Source organism: Brassica napus, chromosome C5 (genome assembly GCF_020379485.1).
Source record: "Brassica napus cultivar Da-Ae chromosome C5, Da-Ae, whole genome shotgun sequence".
NCBI lineage: Eukaryota > Viridiplantae > Streptophyta > Magnoliopsida > Brassicales > Brassicaceae > Brassica > Brassica napus.
In genome coordinates, this window is record NC_063448.1 from 9768504 (window position 1) to 9786935 (window position 18432).

Genomic DNA, 18432 nt, shown 5'->3' on the forward strand with positions numbered 1-18432 from the left:
AGAACAGAAGCGAAGTCACCGGCGTATTAATTACGGAGACATAAACGAACAAAAGTGTGAATGGACGTGGAGTGGCTATGCACCTTGTATAACATTCAGGCCGGCGAGGATTTTGTCCCTCGTTAATTATTATTCTATTTGTATCAACAACAACAACAACAAAATCTAAATGATATGTTTTTAATGATGATTGTCTGTTTAGTTTTATACTTGTGGTTTACTATAATTAAGCATCACATTATTAGATTCAAATAATATGAAGTTTAAATGTTAACAGCGACACCTTAGATATTTCTGTAAGAGTTAAGAATGAATGACTCTGGACAAAATTCAGTAATGCTATGGAATGGGTACTAAGAAAAATAATGTTGGTTGGTTTATTCCATCGAATTCTTTGTATAATTATATATTAAAATTATATATAGTAAAACGGTTAATGACGTTCATGATATGTATAAAGATTTGAAAATAACGAATAGGATTATGAATAATGTAGAAAACAGAATCTAAAGCTGTGTCTTTGAGAGCAAATCTACAAGAGTACAAGACGCTGTGAGAATGAGGCTGATGATGGACAGCTAATGATGCCAACACGTCCAAAAATTTAAATAATTGAACATTAGTCATATCCACAAAGGCATTACACACCTGGAAGATAATATCATTTAAATTTTGGTTTATAAATAAATGGTGTAGCACTAATCATAAGTTTGCTACTTTGCTTTAAGATATGGCATAACTTCGTAGTTGCGGATGATTCATATATAAATAAGTTTTTTTTTTTTTCACAGTACATATAAGCTAATACTGTGATGCTACGCTGGTTAACTTATTATGATAGACTAATGATTGTAAGATTTACATGTCATTAAGAAATATCAAAGTAACGTATAATAATTGTAGATTTTTTTTGGTCCTTTTTGGTAGTTAGCTAGCTATACAGTGACTAGTGAGGTACTAGGGAGGGCTTTATTTTCTTCTCGCGTTGAAATTCATCTCTTCCATTATTTTCTTCAGCTTCTTCCTTCCATGTGTACCAATCTTTTAAAGAACCATTCTCTTCGACTTCTGACTACTAATCATCTGTGATAGTATCCTTCCTTTCAATTCAGCTACATAAAGGAGCTGTTTTTAATACATATTTGGTAAGAATCTATTTGTTTTTCCAGATTCACTGTAGATTTGACTTAGTTTTTCTTTATACCCGACACGATTTTGAACGATTCTATGGTGAAATTAGGGTTTAGCGCTTTCTAGAGCTGGTGGGGTTTCCTCTTTTCACAAATTGGAAGTTTTATAATCTTCGGGGCTCCAATGAAACATCACTTTCTATGATTCATTTCTTTATAGCATAAGTCTTGGTGACCCTTTACTCAAAGTCTTCTCTTTTCAAGTCAAGTTGCTTAGCAGCCTTGACAAGTCCTCGTTTTTTTCTAATGGGTCTTTTCGTTTCTTATCTGATTCCGAGATTTTGATTTTGCTTTCAACATCCCTCTTAGTGGAGGGAGCTCTTTAAAGTTTCATGCTTTCTCCGTGCCTCACATGCTTCTCCTTTATTTCAGAAAACCAGTTGCATTGGGTAGCTTATAGCCAATCATCTGATTAAGGTGAAGGTGAGAAATCTATCCTCTTTTACTTGTTTTTTTGGTAAATATTCTTACAACTTCATTTGCTTGTTTGTTTCTGGTTGGACTTTCCTCGGTCGTAAAGTAGATTATTGTTTTTAAAAAAAAATCGTGTAGAGTTCTAGTCACGTTGTCACGTTGAATGAGCAAGTAATGGCAGATAGCTCGTGAGCTGTGTGTTAACTTTATCCTTATGAATCTAGTGGAGGAGGAAGGAGTTGAGCTGTTTTTTTTTGGTTGGCCATTACTATCACCAAGTTTTCTCCTTTGAATCATTCTTCTCTCTTCTTCTAGCTTTGATCATTTCTTCGTCACTGTGTGTTCTTTTATCAAAAATTGGGACTTATAGTTAGATTTGTTTTTTTTTTCCTGTTTGTAGCTTTTCTATAAAGCTCTGTTAGAAAAAAATGGGATGCTTTTCATCAACGCCGAAAGACACTGGTGCGAACAGAAGAAAGCCAACCAGCATCGGCGAGGTTTCAGTATACGTACCCGGTTTAAGGATACCGAGACCCGTGGAGTTTTCACAAGCAGTTGGTGATCAATTGCCAAAGACTCTAGTGGAACGCTTGACAGCTTTGAGAACGCGTATAGTAGTGATGGCTAATCAAGAAGGTCCTACAATAACAAGAACTAGAAGAAAGACACAACATGGTATTTATATATATATCTGGGAAGATCTTTTGTATGTTTTGTATCTTTGTTCTGCTTTCTACTGTTTACGGCTCTAAGGGGAAAAAATGTTTCTTGGCAGGAGGTTCCACGCTCTCAGATCTCCATCAAGCTTTGGTAGACTATCTACCTGTTCTATTGGAACTAACTAAAGACGGTAATATCCTGTTATGTGTTTATAGATTGAAAGATCTGTTTGGTTTTAGAGATTTATTCTGACCTTACAGTGGTTGTGATGTTTCTTCAGGTAGCCATCTACAGTTTAAAGTACATTTTATTTGGGTAAACCAGGAGGATGAAGAAGAGGTTAGTAATAATTATAATCAGAGCAGTTTTCATCAAAGGTTCATCATATTATACCGTCAACTCTTTGCATATGTACTCGTGATCAGGAAACAGCAATGTCAAACATTTGGTATGAAGTTTTGTCTGTTTTGCATCTAATGGCAATGCTACAAATGTCACAAGCCAATTTGCTGCTTCTTCCTAGAGGGTTTAGTGATGGCCACAACCATCCGAAAGTATCAGAAGGTTAGGCTTCTTCGCTTGCCCGGGGAGAATTCTCATTCTTAATGTTATGTTTAATCTCTAAGTGTTATTCTATTTGATGGTTTTGAAAGAAAAAAATTTGTTAACTAAATGTTGCTGCTAAGGTCCCTGACACTGAACAGTCTCGTTGTTGTTTCGTTGAGTATAGAAAACAGACGAGCTTCGATCGATATCTTCTTAAAGGCAGCTGGATATCTTGAATGTGCTGTTAAGAATGTTCTCCCTCAGTTTTCTGCTGAGCAAAGGTTTATAGACGGAAAATTTCTAATGTCAATTTACTCTAATTGTTGGTAGTTCTGAATTGAACTTAATGGCACAATCTTTGTATTTGTATTTCTGCAGGAGAAGTTTACCGGTGGACCTAGCGGAGGGAGTTCTACGAGCTCTTTGCTTGCAAGCACTAGGCCAGGTAGGACCTCTCTTTTTAACGGATATTGTTAAGTTTCTTACATTTGGTTACTTTCCTTTTTATGTGATCTAATAACATATTTCAAGTTACTGATTTTTTCTTTTAGGGTGTTGATATCCAACTCGGCATGGCAATTGATAGTTCTAAGGCCACTCTTGCAGTCAAGCGAAGGCTTGCATGTGAAATGGTTAAATATTGGCAGCAGGTAAATTCCTTACTCTTATCTGATTTTACTGTCTTAAGTTGGCTGCCACGTCTTGCAAGCATCTGAAATTTTCATTAACGCTTGACTTTCCTTGTCGGTGGCCACTAAAACAGGCACAAGACAATTTGATGAATCTTCCATTAGCAAATGGTTGGGGTGAGAAGCATAGACTCTTCGTTAAGTGGAAGTATGTTGAAGCTAAGGTATTGTTTTGTGGTCTTTCTCTTGCTCTCTTACTCCTTACATTATGTAAACCTGTCTGGTCCTTTTTCAGTTACTGTCCTGAGCCTTGGCTGCATTTTGTTCTGCCCCTGTAAAATCATCAAGCTCCATTTGTCTAATGTCATGTTTCATTTTCTGGAATAATTTGGATCAGGCTGCGGCTTACTACTATCACGGTTTGATTCTTGATGAAGGAAACACAGAGAAATCACATGGCATGGCAGTTGCTGCTTTACAAGCTGCAGATGAGTGTTTCAAAGAAAGTAAGAAAGCCTCTGAAGCATTCAACGCCTCTTCACCTACTTCAAGGTATATTCTTTCTCCTGAGCTCATTTGGTCACAGATGTAGAAGTCGTTTCGAAGATCCAGTATTTGTTTTACTGCAGGACACCACCGCTTTTCGGGACAATGAAGTATCTAACAGAGAAAATCCCGAAAGATACTTCGAGTAAAGTCAGGATAAACCGTGATCTATACTCTTATGAAAAGTGAGTTTTATTTGGCTTTGCTTCCTCTGCAATAAATTATAAAGCTGAGTTCTTCTTTTGATGAATTGATTACTCTCTGATGAACAGAATAATGGAGACGGCACCAACACTTCCTGATTTCGCTTTGGCATTAAAGCCAGATGAGTATCAACTTCCTCTAGTTGAATCTACGTAATCTGAAGATGCTTAAAACGTTTCAAACAATAGCAATCGAAGATATAGATGTGAAGACCTTATAGAGCAAAAGAATGAGTGGTTTCCAATGGCTGCCTGCAAAAATGGATTTGGATCAGTTTACAGTGAGAGATATCTTTGTATGTTAATGTAAACCATATATTTCTGCAATAAATTATCATTCTTGTTATTTCCAGTATTCATAATAACACTTCAAGTGTGTCTAATAAAGACTATAAGTATAGGCAAATGGTGGGGTTATGTTATGTTCTAGTATATAGGTTCTTGGTGATTAAGGTTGCCGGAGATGTGGAAAGGTGTTAAGAGAATTGTTTGACTTGGAGTGAAGCATCAGATTGAGCAAAAGAAAGAAAGTTCTGGAATGAAAGCAGAATCTAGAGACTAGAATAGATGATTCAGATTTCTTTCAGACAACAACATGGTCGGACAGATTCTTTTTACTGAAGGAAGAAAAAGTCGAACAAGTCAAGAGGCTGTTAGAATTCTGTTATAGTTCTTAACCAACTTTTATTTCAAAGACAAATTATTTTCAGTATATAGAAATTAGAAACTGTTGGAAAACGCAGGTTTTAGGTCTGAATATTTCTGTGTTTCATTAATAAATAAGTGTTTCCTTATATAAGAGATTACAAGATAAGTAAAAACGAAAGTATCCAAAACCTAAACCCACTAGGATTAGGAAAACTACTAATATATAATAATGGAAAGATAACGATTACAAGGAAAAAGAAAGATGGTTTCTTTTTCTTCAAGCCGCCTCTCTCTCTCCATGTCATGGCCGACTCCCTCTCTCTCTCTCTCTCCAAGTCGTGGCCAACTCTCTCTAGTTGTATGGGCCGGTTATGGACCGGGCTGGTTATGGACATCCACTAATTGATTTATAACACTCTCCCTTGGATGTCATAACCATTCAGGATCGTAGTACGCTTCATGTTGCCTCATTAAAACCTTATCAGGAAAACCCAGTGGGACAAAACCATGATGAAGGAAAAAGAGTACAACACGTACTACTCCTCCTGATGTGGACCTCAGTGGAGGTTTCTTCAGTCTACGCATCTGATGCGTGATCTTTCTTGAACGTGCAGGTAGGGAGTAAACAAATCGGCCAAGTTCATTACTGAACCGCAATTGGATTACTTTGACCTTTCCGGTCTCTTCTCATGTCTTCTGACATCGTGTGTGCGTGGTCAAGAAGTGGACCTTTGGCTGTCGACTACTCTTAATTAGGTCGGACAGACTAAACACACTGTGGACAATATATATACTGAGCATGGTACTTATGAACTTATAGTCTCAGGTCGTAAACCTATGTTCCGGTGTATCTACTACACGGATGTGTACCAATGTCTCTGTCCATAGATCTTTCTTTATTATCATCGACTATGCACTAATCTGATCGATCCATATTGAGTCATAGACTTCTTCTATACATGTTTATAACTTGTCTCATGAGTGTTCTAGATCAAGATGTGATCAATGATTAGTGATGTAATGAGTTTTATAATCTCATCAAGCTATGGCTCTTCGGCCGAACACACTCATGGATCTCGATCAGTAATCTCTCTTGCATTCGATAATGCTATTGCAGTCTTTTATCCATACCTTGATGGTGTCCCATGACCTTTGTTGCCGTGGATCATACCACGCACCGAAAGATCTATTAGGTCATGGACCTCGACTACACGAGTTTATGAACGGCAATCATGATGGCTGATCTTTCTTTTCCACTAGCCATGATCAAAGAAGAAAGGCCGGACACCTCTAGCCAGACACCCACACAGATTTAATAAATAATTTGTATCAACCAATTAACCTCTCTTTAGGCTGGTTTAGTATAAAGTAAACACAAGGAATTCAAATCTCTTTTATAAGTATATGTATGGACTGAATTTGGATTGTCCTTATACAATTCCTTTAATAGTATTACATACTATATGCAGCTGCTTTGTTTCAATCCATGAACAGCTTAGGAACAATAATGTTCTTTATCCATGTACAACTTAGGAACAATGTTGTTCTTTATCCATGAATAGCTTAGGAACAATGCTGTTCTTTATCCATGAACAGCTTAGGAACAATGTTGTTCTTTATCCAGTGATCCATATGTTGCTTACTACATCAGTATCTAATTTCTTTCTTATGACCAGACCTTTATCAATTTCGAATTTGTGTAGCAGCATCCACCACATAGGAGTTTATCTCCTTATAATATGTTCCATGGTCTTTGTGAGTATCCTTGTGTAACAAGCTATGATCTAATGCTGTTAGTAGGAAAACATGAACACCTTTACACCTTGTGATCATGTACCATCTCTCACGGTTTCTTATTCCTCACAAGACCCATCTATTTCACTGGTTTATCAGATGGCGTTTCTGTATATGTGTATGGCCAATACGTCTATCTCTTCTTTAGATATTTTAAACCCCACGTTTATCTTTTCAATCTAATCTTTAATCTTTATGAGTACTCTTTTGTGGGTTCATGATCCTCGTTTATATCTTTAAACTCAAGTGCTACTCTCTTATGTATCTTTATACAAATATATATCTTATGTGTCGACACTTATGTATATGGTTCCATTGTGTTCCAGACATGATCTAATCGATTTGAGATTTCATTATCCAGGACCTTTGTTACCTAGTAGCTTGGCGTCCCAAGCTACATGGTTTGGTACCTTAGATGTTTAGCTGCGCAGTCTTTTCTCAATGTCTGGTCTGGTTTCCTTATGACCTCGGATTTGTATTCTATGCACCTTTCTCTTTCTGAGGTTCCTTATCTTATGGAACACTTTGGTCTATCTTGTATAGACTCTGTAGCAACTTGACTGTGTCTCTTTCTAGGACATCATATTTCGTTTGGTGCTAAGCTGGTTATGACTTAGTCATTCTTTTCTTTTCTTTTCGGGTCAGTGTCTAACATCTCGATTAGCTAGCTATGTATAATCTTTTCTTTCTTTGGACGTCTATAATTCTAATCCGAGGATCTTTGCCAAGACAATGATGGTTGATACCATTATGTTTCTTATCATTCTTTACTCTTTACCAGCTTATAGCTTTCTCTTTTTAATCTTGGATAGTCGGATTCATTGATCATACAATCCGTGTACCTGGCCACTTTCTGATCACCCATATTTGGCTCAAGGTCTCTTAGAAGTCGTGGGAGAAAGTCATACTCTTATCCAACATATATTAACAATCCTCTTCTGAGGTTCCATCTTAGACGGCACATATGTCTGTGGTGGTTTATTCAATAGTCTCTTAAGATGGTATATGTCTGGCTCATGACCCGTATTCAATCTGAGATGGGAATATCTATGCTCACTTATATGGCCTGATGCATATTAACCTTATATACATGTAAAACTCGTGATGTCCCCAAGCTTATAGACTTTAGAGTCTGAACCTTATAGGTAATAGCCTGTACGGCCAAGCTGTTATCAAGCTGTTATATATGTATTTATAGTATGGTTATGGACCACGGGTTTGTCCTCACTCCCCCTCATGATCATACTATAATCTGCAGATGCTTGGGACATTATAGCCTAATGAGTTTCCCTTGTGTACATGTTACACAACGTGAGATACTATGGGATAACTCTGTGTGCCCTTTTGATATCAATCTTTTTCATCAAGTTTAGACCAGGATGGCCAATCCGGTCATGCCATATAGTGTATAATTTTCGTGGGGTATACCAATCTGGTTATCATGGCTCTTGCCTCTTATCATACTGATCTTTGCATAGTCTAGATCAGTAGAGAATGCATGTATAGTTTCGACCACTCTTTGTTTCCTTTGCCCATTGTTTCTATATGGAAATCATTCTTATATCATATATCTTATAAACTCAATGGGCTTCTATGGGTGGATATAGAGCATTAGGTCTTTCAAGCCTGCGTGCTCTTTTTAGGCACCAATGTACTTAGCCTCTTTAGGCACCAATGTACTAAGTCTAGCCGTAGCCCTTTAGGCAATTCTATATTGGTCGCAGGCCCTTATCTGACTGACTATACCCGCAACATTGCCTTATATATTGGTGTTTTCTTAGTCATATCTAAAATCATTCATTCATCTTATAATATAAGTTCTTAATTCAAGAAAATTACAAACATAAAGCAAAGCAAACACAGAAGTCGAAATCAACATTTTTTTTTTAGACAATCAGATGTTTTAACCTAATGATTCCCCATTACATATATTATGGCACACTGACTTGGTCGAGTGTGGTGGCTTAGAAATGCCACAGCCTCCTCTCCCTTAACCATGGCCAAAACTGGGTCCACAACCACGGTTATAGTGATTCTTATGTCCATGGTCGTATAAGGTGGTTTGGCTATGCCCACGTCCTTTCCATCCATCACGGTTACAGCCGTATGATTTATCATGATGGACGTGGTTGCTTTCTTCAGATTTTTTTTTCTGCAGCCTCATTGGCTTAGGGTTGGCGAGTAATCATTATTGCCCTGTATCTATTACTTTCACTTGCATTATTGTCTTCGATGATACATTCACCGAGGCCCTTTGATTTCAGGACAATCTCTGTGTCTAATGCCCATTGTAAATAATTATCTCCAAAGAGATTTAGGGCAGCATAATCTAGATTGCTGATTTTCGACATCTGTAATCATATATCACTCAATCTTTATAAGAAAATAAATCATGTGACCAAGTAAACAATCGAGTTAATTCATTCCTAATAAACAAGCCACACTGCTATAGGGGTGATGTGCAATGAGGCCACACGCCCTAGGTGATGTATGATGCTGCCAAGCAAGCAATCAAGTAATGATCAATGCATCAGTAAGTAAGCCACACGGCTATGATAGTAAGGTGCAATAAAGGCCACACGGCCAAGATATGATGCAAACAATCTATGTTGATCCAATTAGGGTTTTATCATCTTAGCAATACAAAATGTGGCTAGGGTTTCACATTTTATGAGAATCAAAATAATCTAGCACCTTAGCTTTCAAGACATCAATTAGATCAGTCAAAATAACAAGAATCAAACCTAAACTCAATTTGGATCAATATCATGCGATTTAGGGTTTCAAGGCCCTTAGGGATTCAAATTCGAGATTTAGGGTTTCATATTCAATATGCAATCAATCTAGCTGACTTAACTCACAATCAATAGAATCAATCAAGCAAGCAAGCCTTATGGCTAAGGTTTATGCCTCACGGCCAAGAAGAAGCCACACGACCATGAGGAAGCCACACAGCCAAAACAGGAAAACAAGCCGAAGAAGCCACACGGCCAAAACAGGAAAACAAGCCGCACGGCTAATGATTCAATTCAGGATCAATGCATATAGTTTGTTGTGTAATTGCAATCCTAGCATAGATGCATTCTATCAGTTTATACAATGTACTCAACACAAGCAAGCTAATCGGCCAAGCAAAGAACAATCATACTACTCAACACAAGCAAGCTAATCGGCCAAGCAAAGAACAATCATACTTGATTTCAATTTCAATTTCAATTTCATCCTAACATGAGATTTTAAGTGCAATTGCAATCAATCAATGTGATTAGGTTTAGGTATGAATGCAACAAGGCCACACGGCCACAAGTATGATTATGTCTAGAACAGTTTAACCTAATCATTTAGTTTCAGATTTTGATTTTTAAACAATCTAAACTAGATCATTAGGGTTTTGATTTAAACAAGCCAATTACTTCAGATTCAAGATTCAAGTTTAAACAATTTTAATCATAGTTCTAGGTGATCAATCAATCAAACAAAATTTTTTAAAATCCAAACAATTAAAATCGATTTATCAAATTAGGGTTTTGGGAATTCGATTTGATCTTAGATCAAGGGAGTTTAATTTTGAGATTCAAAACCTTCAAGGTTCTGATTTTAATTGATCAATGGATCAAATCTCGATTTTAAGGTTTGGATCGAACTTATAGAGCTTCGATTTACTCATAGGTTATCGATCTATTATCCTATGGCTTTCATCCTTTTAGAGATTATATTTTAGGGTTTCAATCTTTACAAAACAACCAGATTCGATTCATGTTTTCAGAATTCGAATTACCTTTAGGTTTTGAAGATTGTAGAACCGGACCACCAAGAGAACCTCGAGCTAGACGGGACGCGAGCTGGAACAAGCTGGAACGCGAGCTGGAACGAGCTAGAAGGAACGCGTGCTGAGGCGCGAGCTGGAACGGAACGCGTCTGATCGGGAACGCGAGCTGTAGTTGTCCGGGATGTAAGCTGAGACCGGATGGAGCTGAGGCTGAGTTTGTCTAGTATCAGGAACGCCTTAGGGCTGGGGCTGATCGGATGAACACGAGCTGGAACACTTGCAAGAACAGATTAGGGTTCGTCGGGTTCGGATTAGGGTTCCAAAGCAAATCGGCGCGCACTGTATCAGTGCGTGAGGGCGCGTCGGTGGTCAGATCGACAAACGGTTTGCACTGACTAATTCGTCTTGGCAAGAGCTTCGATTTGATATCTTGATCGTTTTCTGGGTTGATATCTTGCATATTTCCATTGTTTTATCCATTCACTCATTTGCATTTTGATCATATAGACTAGGATTTAGCCATGTTTAGGTTGCATTTTGCATACATAAGTCTTTATCAGGTATTGGAGTACCACATGAAGTTCTCAGAGACATTTGGGTGTGTTTGGAGCTCGAAAGAGGTGTAAAGATGATCATTGGACGAGCAGAGCGTTGGGAGCGACTTCCCGGAGCGACACCAGCAAGTCGCTCTGACCTGCCTTATAAGAGCGACCTTACCAGAGCGATGCGGAGAAGTCGCTTGCCATTTCATCCCGGTGGAAGCCGAAAACTGACCCGGAGCGACCTATCAGAGAGACCACTCCAGGTCGCTCCCGAAGCCCAGAGCGACTTGGCCAGAGTGACACCCCGAGGTCGCTCGTATTTCTACCGCGTGACGACAACACAATGGAGCCGGAGCGACCCACTGAGGTCGCTCCCGAAGCCTGGAGCGACCTTACCAGAGCGACGCAGAGAAGTCGCTCGCGTTTTCATCGCTCGGAGACACGAAAACGGGCCCGGAGCAACGTCTCGCAGCGACCCCTCCAGGTCGCTCCCGAAGCCTGGAGCGACCTCTCGAAGCGACTACTGGAGGTCGCTGCGCGCCTATTGTTTGTTCGAATTCAGTTTACTCAAGGGCCTTTTAGTCATTTCATTATGCACGTTTTTACATTTCAAAACCTATGTTTTAAGTACCTTTGGTAGCCACCAGACATATCATCTTGATCTTGGAGGAAACCACCAAAAAAACCTCTTGGAAAAGTTCATCTCTTTGATTCATTTGATCATATGTTATCCTGTTGATTTCTAATCTATTTTCTGTATTTCTCTACATGATTAATCTGAAATCCAATATGGGTTTAAGAGGAATCATGAAGAGTAGTGAGTAATCACCTTTTGAATTCATGGGTTAGGGAGATTAAGGGTGATTAGGTTAGTTCTAGGATGTTTTAGTGTAGATCATTCTTGTTCCTTGCTAGTAGAGTATTCATAATGCATCTTATGAGTTGGCCACTCAAAAGTTGATCTTTAGACATGTCCCACCCACAAGGTGTTTGATGAAATGCCTGAGACAACTCTCCTAAGCTTTTAACATACTTTACCAAAGACATTTGTTGTTAAAGGTGTTAAGATAGCCAATAGACCTGTTAGTAATGATTGCTTTCATATTATTCAACCAAAGACATTTGATGTTTGAGATATGTTAGTAAATGAACATTCATCTAGACATAGAGTTTGTTTAAGATTGTGTCTAAGCTTAAGGTTGATAGTTTGATTGATCGTTTGCCATCCTTAGTTCGAAACTTGATCACCCAAGGTCTAATCCCTATGCCCATGAGTTCTCTTTTCCCTTAGTAAAGAAAGTTATTTCATTTATCATTAATCATTAGTTTAGAAACCTCTTGAATTATCGGTTGCACTTAGATTAAGTGAGTACTTGCATTCTCGGTGCTTTGATATCCCTCAGAACTGGTTCGACATTCACCTATACTACAACATTTGTCTTAGGAACCTTGAAAACTCTTAACACCAAATTGGCGCCGTTGCCAAATTCTGAGTAGATTGAAACATTGAGATTTAGTCACTTGCTTGAGACTAAGTCATTTTAAATTTTGTTTTGTTACTGATTCTTCTTCTTCAGAGCTTTAGAGAGAGAGTGTGCTAGAGCTAGAAGAGAAGAAGAGCAACAAGCCCACTTGCAGGAATTGGACGTTGATATGGCAGATCCACAACAAGAGACAGAACACAGACTGCGGACAGCTCGACCCATTGGTACTTATGACCGGCCCAACATTCATGGTCATAGACTGGGAATCCGAGCACCGGCTGTGGCAGCCAACAACTTTGAGGTCAAGTCAGGACTCCTCAGCGTGATCGAGAACAACAAGTATCATGGCTTGGCTCTAGAGGACCCATATGATCACTTGGACAGGTTCGACAGCTACTGTGGGTTGTCAAAAACCAATGGTGTGTCAGAGGACGCCTTAAAGCTCAAGTTATTCCCTTTCTCTTTGGGGGATAAGGCGCGTCAGTGGGAGAAGTCCCTACCCAACGACTCTATCACCACTTGGGATGACTGCAAGAAAGCATTCTTGGAGAAGTTCTTCTCTACTTCAAGAACTGCTAAGCTGAGAAATGAGATCTCCAGCTTTCAACAGAAGGGCTTGGAAGGATTCAGTGAAGCCTGGGAGAGATTCAAGGGCTACCAAGCTCAATGCTCTCACCATGGTTTCTCTAAAGAAAGCTTGTTGAGCACATTCTACCGTGGTACTCTTCCTAAGTACAGAGCCAGACTGGATACAGCTAGCAATGGGTTCTTCTTGGGGAGAACTGAGGAAGATACAGAAGAGCTGGTTGACAACATGGTAACGAGTGATGCAGTCTACAGTGGAGACCACGACAGAGGCAGTATAACAGATGAAAAGCAGCTGAGGAAGGAGTTGAAGGCTCTACAGGATAAGATAGACATCCTCATTGCGGATAAAACCACCCAAGAGCAGCTGCACTTTGTTGGTAACCCAAACCAAGAAGCAACACATGTTGTCCATGAAGTTGAGGGTTTGGAAGGGGAAGAAGAGTTGTGTTTCATCAACAACAATGGTAGCTGGTACAAGAAAGAGCCCAACTTTCAGTACAACAACTACCAACAGAAATCCTATCCTAACAACCAACAGAGTGGTTATCCGCCTAGGAACAACCAGCAAGGCAACTATCAGCCTCAGCAAAACCCTCCTCCTGGTTTCTCCAACAAAGGGAACCAGTCTTCTCAACAATAAGCTAATCCTTCTACCTCTACTCCTCAGGAAAGCAGCACAGATGTTCTACTGAAACAAATCTTGGAGTCTCAGACTAGAAGTGAAAAGCAGGTTGGATATGAGTTGAAGAACCTTCACTCCAAGATTGATGGAAGTTACAATGAGCTCAACAACAAGTTCAGGGCTTTGGAAAACCAGTTTGCTTCCATGACCACTCACCAGAATCGCCAGCAAGGGTCTCTACCTGGAAAATTTGAGCAAAAACCCAAGGAGTATTGCAATGTTGTCCTCTCTACCACTTCTTCAGGGATTGAATTGAGTAATCACAAGAAAGAGGTAGATGAAATTGAAAGATTGGTGTTTGGAACTGAGATTGAACAGGTTCAGCATCTGATTGTAGCAACAGCTGAAGCAAAGATTGTGGAGGAAGCTGACAAAATGGTTGAAGTAAAGATTTTGAAGGGAGATGAACCCATGGCTGAGAAACCAGTTGCGAAGAGAGCTAACCAGAAGCTGAAAGAGGTCAAGCTAGAGGACACCACTGAGGTTGAGCAGTCACCCTATGACAAGCTCCCATTTCCACAAAGGGTTCTCACCAAAGCTCAGAAGAAGGTGATTTCCAAATTCAGAAAAGACCTAAGTGATATTGGAATTCAGCTTCCAGCGATTTCGGGCATGTGTGAGGCTCATGTCCAAATGATGCTCATCAAGGACATTGTAGACCACCAAGCAGAAGTAGCAGAGCTTCTCAACATCTCAACTTTAAAACTTGATCCACCAGTCACACCAAAGTCTCTCCCTAAACTAGAATCCCAAGGGAAGTTCACCTTGTCTTGCTCTCTTGGTAAGCTCACCTTTGATGATGCTCTTGTTGATTATGGTGCAAGTGTGAATGTGATCTCAATGGAGATGGTGAAGAGTCTTGAGATTGAACACATGGAGCCAGATACTTCCTCTCTCACGTTTGGGGATTCTTCTTCTACTACTCCTATTGGTCTCATCAAGGATTTCCCTTTGAAGATTGGATCTTGCACCATCCCTATAGACCTCACTGTCTTGAAGATGACAACTGAGAAGAGAGTTCCATTGATCCTGGGCACACCATTCCTTACTATTGTGGGTGCTTGCATCGATTTCGCCAACAAGAAGGTCACACTCCTCAATGTCAACAAAGTTGTCTCTTACCCAATTCAGTCTCCACTGGATGTTGAGTATTGTGGAACCATCACTTGTGGAGATCCCTACATTGAGAAAGATCCTCCTTCTCCACTTTCCACTTGAGGTACTTCTCTACTTTTCCTTGTATATACCATTTCATTTTTGCATATTAGCTTTCTCTTTTGGGTATCTCTCTCTACTTGACAACACATAGACTGTGTCATTTAAGTTTGGGGGAGGTACCAAGTATTTGATCATGTTTTCTTTGATGATTTTTCATTGAGTCTTGCATACATACTTTTTAGCATAAAAAAAAAAACAAATCATATAGATTGCATCACTTGCATTTTTAGGAGAGTCTAGAGCATATAGGTTGCATTCACTTGCATTGGGAGCAATGATTTAAAATGCCTTGTAAAGAACACTATTTCACACTCGAGTAGCTATTGCATCTCTCAAAAAGCCTTGTACGTTTCGAGCCTTGAAAACTCTTCATGAATCTCATTAGTTGCTGAAACTCAATCTTTGAAGTCAACTACAACCTTGTTTGAACTGAACGAACTTAATGCTTCTTGCTTATGGTCCCTTGTGTACTGAGTCATGGATATACACATTTGAGTTGTCACATCCTTTACGCCAATCTTTTTGACAAACTCGAGTGGTACACCATTCCCAAAACCCTTCCCTCTTTTTGAGCTTTCATTATTTGATGAGTGAGGCCTTTTTCGGAAAGCCTTACATGTGCATAATGTCGAGAGTATCGGGAACGACGATGCTTGATCTTCATTCCTGCTAGATTAGGCGCTCTATTGTCTAGCTATAGGTGGGGGTGAGTGTTGTGACTATGATTTGGAAGCAATGAAAAGTTCGAAGGAAAAGAATAGACTCTTTGTGTTTAAATGGATAATCTTATTGGAATTAGTAGATAAGTGTCTAGCTCGAGTTTATGAAAAGTCTTGGCCCCGAAAAAAAAAGAATATAAAAGAGAAAAAGGAAAAAAAAATATAAAAAAAAGAAAAAGAAAGAAGAGGGGGCTAACAAAGTTGTTTAGAGCTACGATTTGTTTTGAAGTTGAGAAAATCATTTATAGATTTCAAAGAAAAAGAGTTTTATGTGCAAAGTGTTCTTGGGATCTTTTGGTGAGAGATGTGAGTTGTGTTTGACATTATGAAGTGATTGTGTAACTTGTATGTTTGGGAAAAGGGTAGAACAATGGAGATTGAGCATTGTATGCATGAGTTGGTCCCTTTCTTAGATATATTATGTGCAATGTCAAGGCTACTTGTCTTGAGAGTAAATCACCTTTAAAGATCATGTGTTTTGAACCTCTTGACTCACTTGAATAAAAGCCTTCTCTTTACTCAACCAAATGATTTGGACCAATTGACCATTTGCAAGAATTCACTTGATGTTTAATGCTTAATGAATGTGAGAGTTGGTTGATTTGAATGTGTGGATGCTTGATGATGAGTATAAGGTCAAAAGGAGTTGAGATAGGCCTAGAGAAGCTAGAGTGTGATAAGAGAGTGTGCTCATGTTGGATTAGATGTTGAATTGAGTGCTAGTTGTGTTTCTTTTGGCTAAGAGCTCCCATCTTCAAACCTCTCTCCCTATAAGTTCTAGAAAGTTCACTTGTGGACAAGTAAAAGAACAAGTTTGGGGGAGTTGATATCTTGCATATTTCCATTGTTTTATCCATTCACCCATGTGCATTTTGATCATATAGACTAGGATTTAGCCATGTTTAGGTTGCATTTTGCATACATAAGTCTTTATCAGGTATTGGAGTACCACATGAAGTTCTCGGAGACATTTGGGTGTGTTTGGAGCTCGAAAGAGGTGTAAAGATGATCATTGGACGAGCAGAGTGTTGGGAGCGACTTCCCGGAGCGACACCAGCAAGTCGCTCTGACCTGCCTTATCAGAGCGACCTTACCAAAGCGATGCGGAGAAGTCGCTCGCCATTTCATCCCGGTGGAAGCCGAAAACTGACCCAGAGCGACCTATCAGAGCGACCACTCCAGGTCGCTCCCGAAGACCAGAGCGACTTGGCCAGAGTGACACCCCGAGGTCGCTCGCATTTCTATCGCGTGACGACAACACAATGGAGCCGGAGCGACCTCTCAGAGCGACCCACTGAGGTCGCTCCCGAAGCCTGGAGCGACCTTACCAGAGCGACGCAGAGAAGTCGCTCGCGTTTTCATCGCTCGGAGACACGAAAACAGGCCCGGAGCGACGTCTCGCAGCGACCCCTCCAGGTCGCTCCCGAAGCCTGGAGCGACCTCTCGGAGCGACTACTGGAGGTCGCTGCGCGCCTATTGTTTGCTCGAATTCAGTTTACTCAAGGGTCTTTTGGTCATTTCATTATGCACGTTTTTACTTTTCAAAACCTATGTTTTAAGTACCTTTGGTAGCCACCAGACATATCATCTTGATCTTGGAGGAAACCACCAAAAAAACCTCCTGGAAAAGTTCATCTCTTTGATTCATTTGATCATATGTTATCCTGTTGATTTCTAATCTATTTTATGTATTTCTCTACATGATTAATCTGAAATCCAATATGGGTTTAAGAAGAATCATGAAGAGTAGTGAGTAATCACCTTTTGAATTCATGGGTTAGGGAGATTAAGGGTGATTAGGTTAGTTCTAGGATGTTTTAGTGTAGATCATTCTTGTTCCTTGCTAGTAGAGTATTCATAATGCATCTTATGAGTTGGCCACTCAAAAGTTGATCTTTTGACATTTCCCACCCACAAGGTGTTTGATGAAATGCCTGAGACAACTCTCCTAAGCTTTTAACATACTTTACCAAAGACATTTGTTGTTAAAGGTGTTAAGATAGCCAATAGACCTGTTAGTAATGATTGCTTTCATATTATTCAACCAAAGACATTTGATGTTTGAGATATGTTAGTAAATGAACATTCATCTAGACATAGAGTTTGTTTAAGATTGTGTCTAAGCTTAAGGTTGATAGTTTGATTGATCGTTTGTCATCCTTAGTTCGAAACTTGATCACCCAAGGTCTAATCTCTATGCCCATGAGTTCTCTTTTGCCTTAGTAAAGAAAGTCATTTCATTTATCATTAATCATTAGTTTAAAAACCTCTTGAATTATCGGTTGCACTTAGATTAAGTGAGTACTTGCATTCTCGGTGCTTTGATATCCCTCAGAACTGGTTTGACATTCACTTATACTACAATATTTGTCTTAAGAGCCTTGAAAACTCTTAACACCAAATTGGCGCCGTTGCCAAATTCTGAGTAGATTGAAACATTGAGATTTAGTCACTTGCTTGAGACTAAGTCATTTTAAATTTTGTTTTGTTACTGATTCTTCTTCTTCAGAGCTTTAGAGAGAGAGTGTGCTAGAGCTAGAAGAGAAGAAGAGCAACAAGCCCATTTGCAGGAATTGGACGTTGATATGGCAGATCCACAACAAGGGGCAGAACACCAACCGCGGGCAGCTCGATCCATTGGTACTTATGACCGGCCCAACATTCATGGTCATAGACTGGGAATCCGAGCACCGGCTGTGGCAGCCAACAACTTTGAGGTCAAGTCAGGACTCCTCAACGTGATCGAGAACAACAAGTATCATGGCTTGGCTCTAGAAGACCCATATGATCACTTGGACAG

General features: G+C 39.5%; 1 protein-coding gene and 1 non-coding gene across 3 annotated transcripts; one reads left to right on the top strand and one right to left on the bottom strand.

Annotated features, from left to right (window-relative positions):
• Positions 1–870: 870 nt before the first annotated feature.
• On the top strand, positions 871–4534 carry BNAC05G13880D. Of its 2 annotated transcripts, none has more exons than XM_013867902.3 (13): positions 871–1145; positions 1563–1613; positions 2005–2279; positions 2383–2454; positions 2545–2603; positions 2690–2828; positions 2995–3091; positions 3189–3255; positions 3362–3460; positions 3574–3663; positions 3837–3991; positions 4069–4170; positions 4258–4534. In XM_013867902.3, exons 3-13 carry the CDS (start codon positions 2033–2035, stop codon positions 4343–4345), a joined length of 1215 nt encoding a protein of 404 aa, XP_013723356.2. In that variant the 5' UTR covers positions 871–1145; positions 1563–1613; positions 2005–2032; the 3' UTR covers positions 4346–4534. The 2 variants fall into 2 exon arrangements, with proteins under 2 accessions (XP_013723356.2, XP_013723355.2); XM_013867901.3 differs by having other exon boundaries at positions 876–1145; positions 2380–2454.
• An 8468-nt stretch (positions 4535–13002) lies between these two features.
• Positions 13003–13109, bottom strand: LOC125588067. The gene has a single exon (XR_007324463.1). It is a non-coding gene; the product is annotated as a small nucleolar RNA R71 (small nucleolar RNA).
• Positions 13110–18432: the final 5323 nt, after the last annotated feature.

Excerpts from the sequence above, each read along its gene's own strand:
- BNAC05G13880D (XM_013867901.3), top strand. The coding sequence starts at position 2,033 with ATGGGATGCTTTTCATCAACGCCGAAAGACACTGGTGCGAACAGAAGA. Across the intron at positions 2,455-2,544 it reads ATTGGAACTAACTAAAGACG|GTAGCCATCTACAGTTTAAA; the intron begins GTAATATCCTGT and ends ATGTTTCTTCAG. Across the intron at positions 2,829-2,994 it reads CCATCCGAAAGTATCAGAAG|AAAACAGACGAGCTTCGATC; the intron begins GTTAGGCTTCTT and ends CGTTGAGTATAG.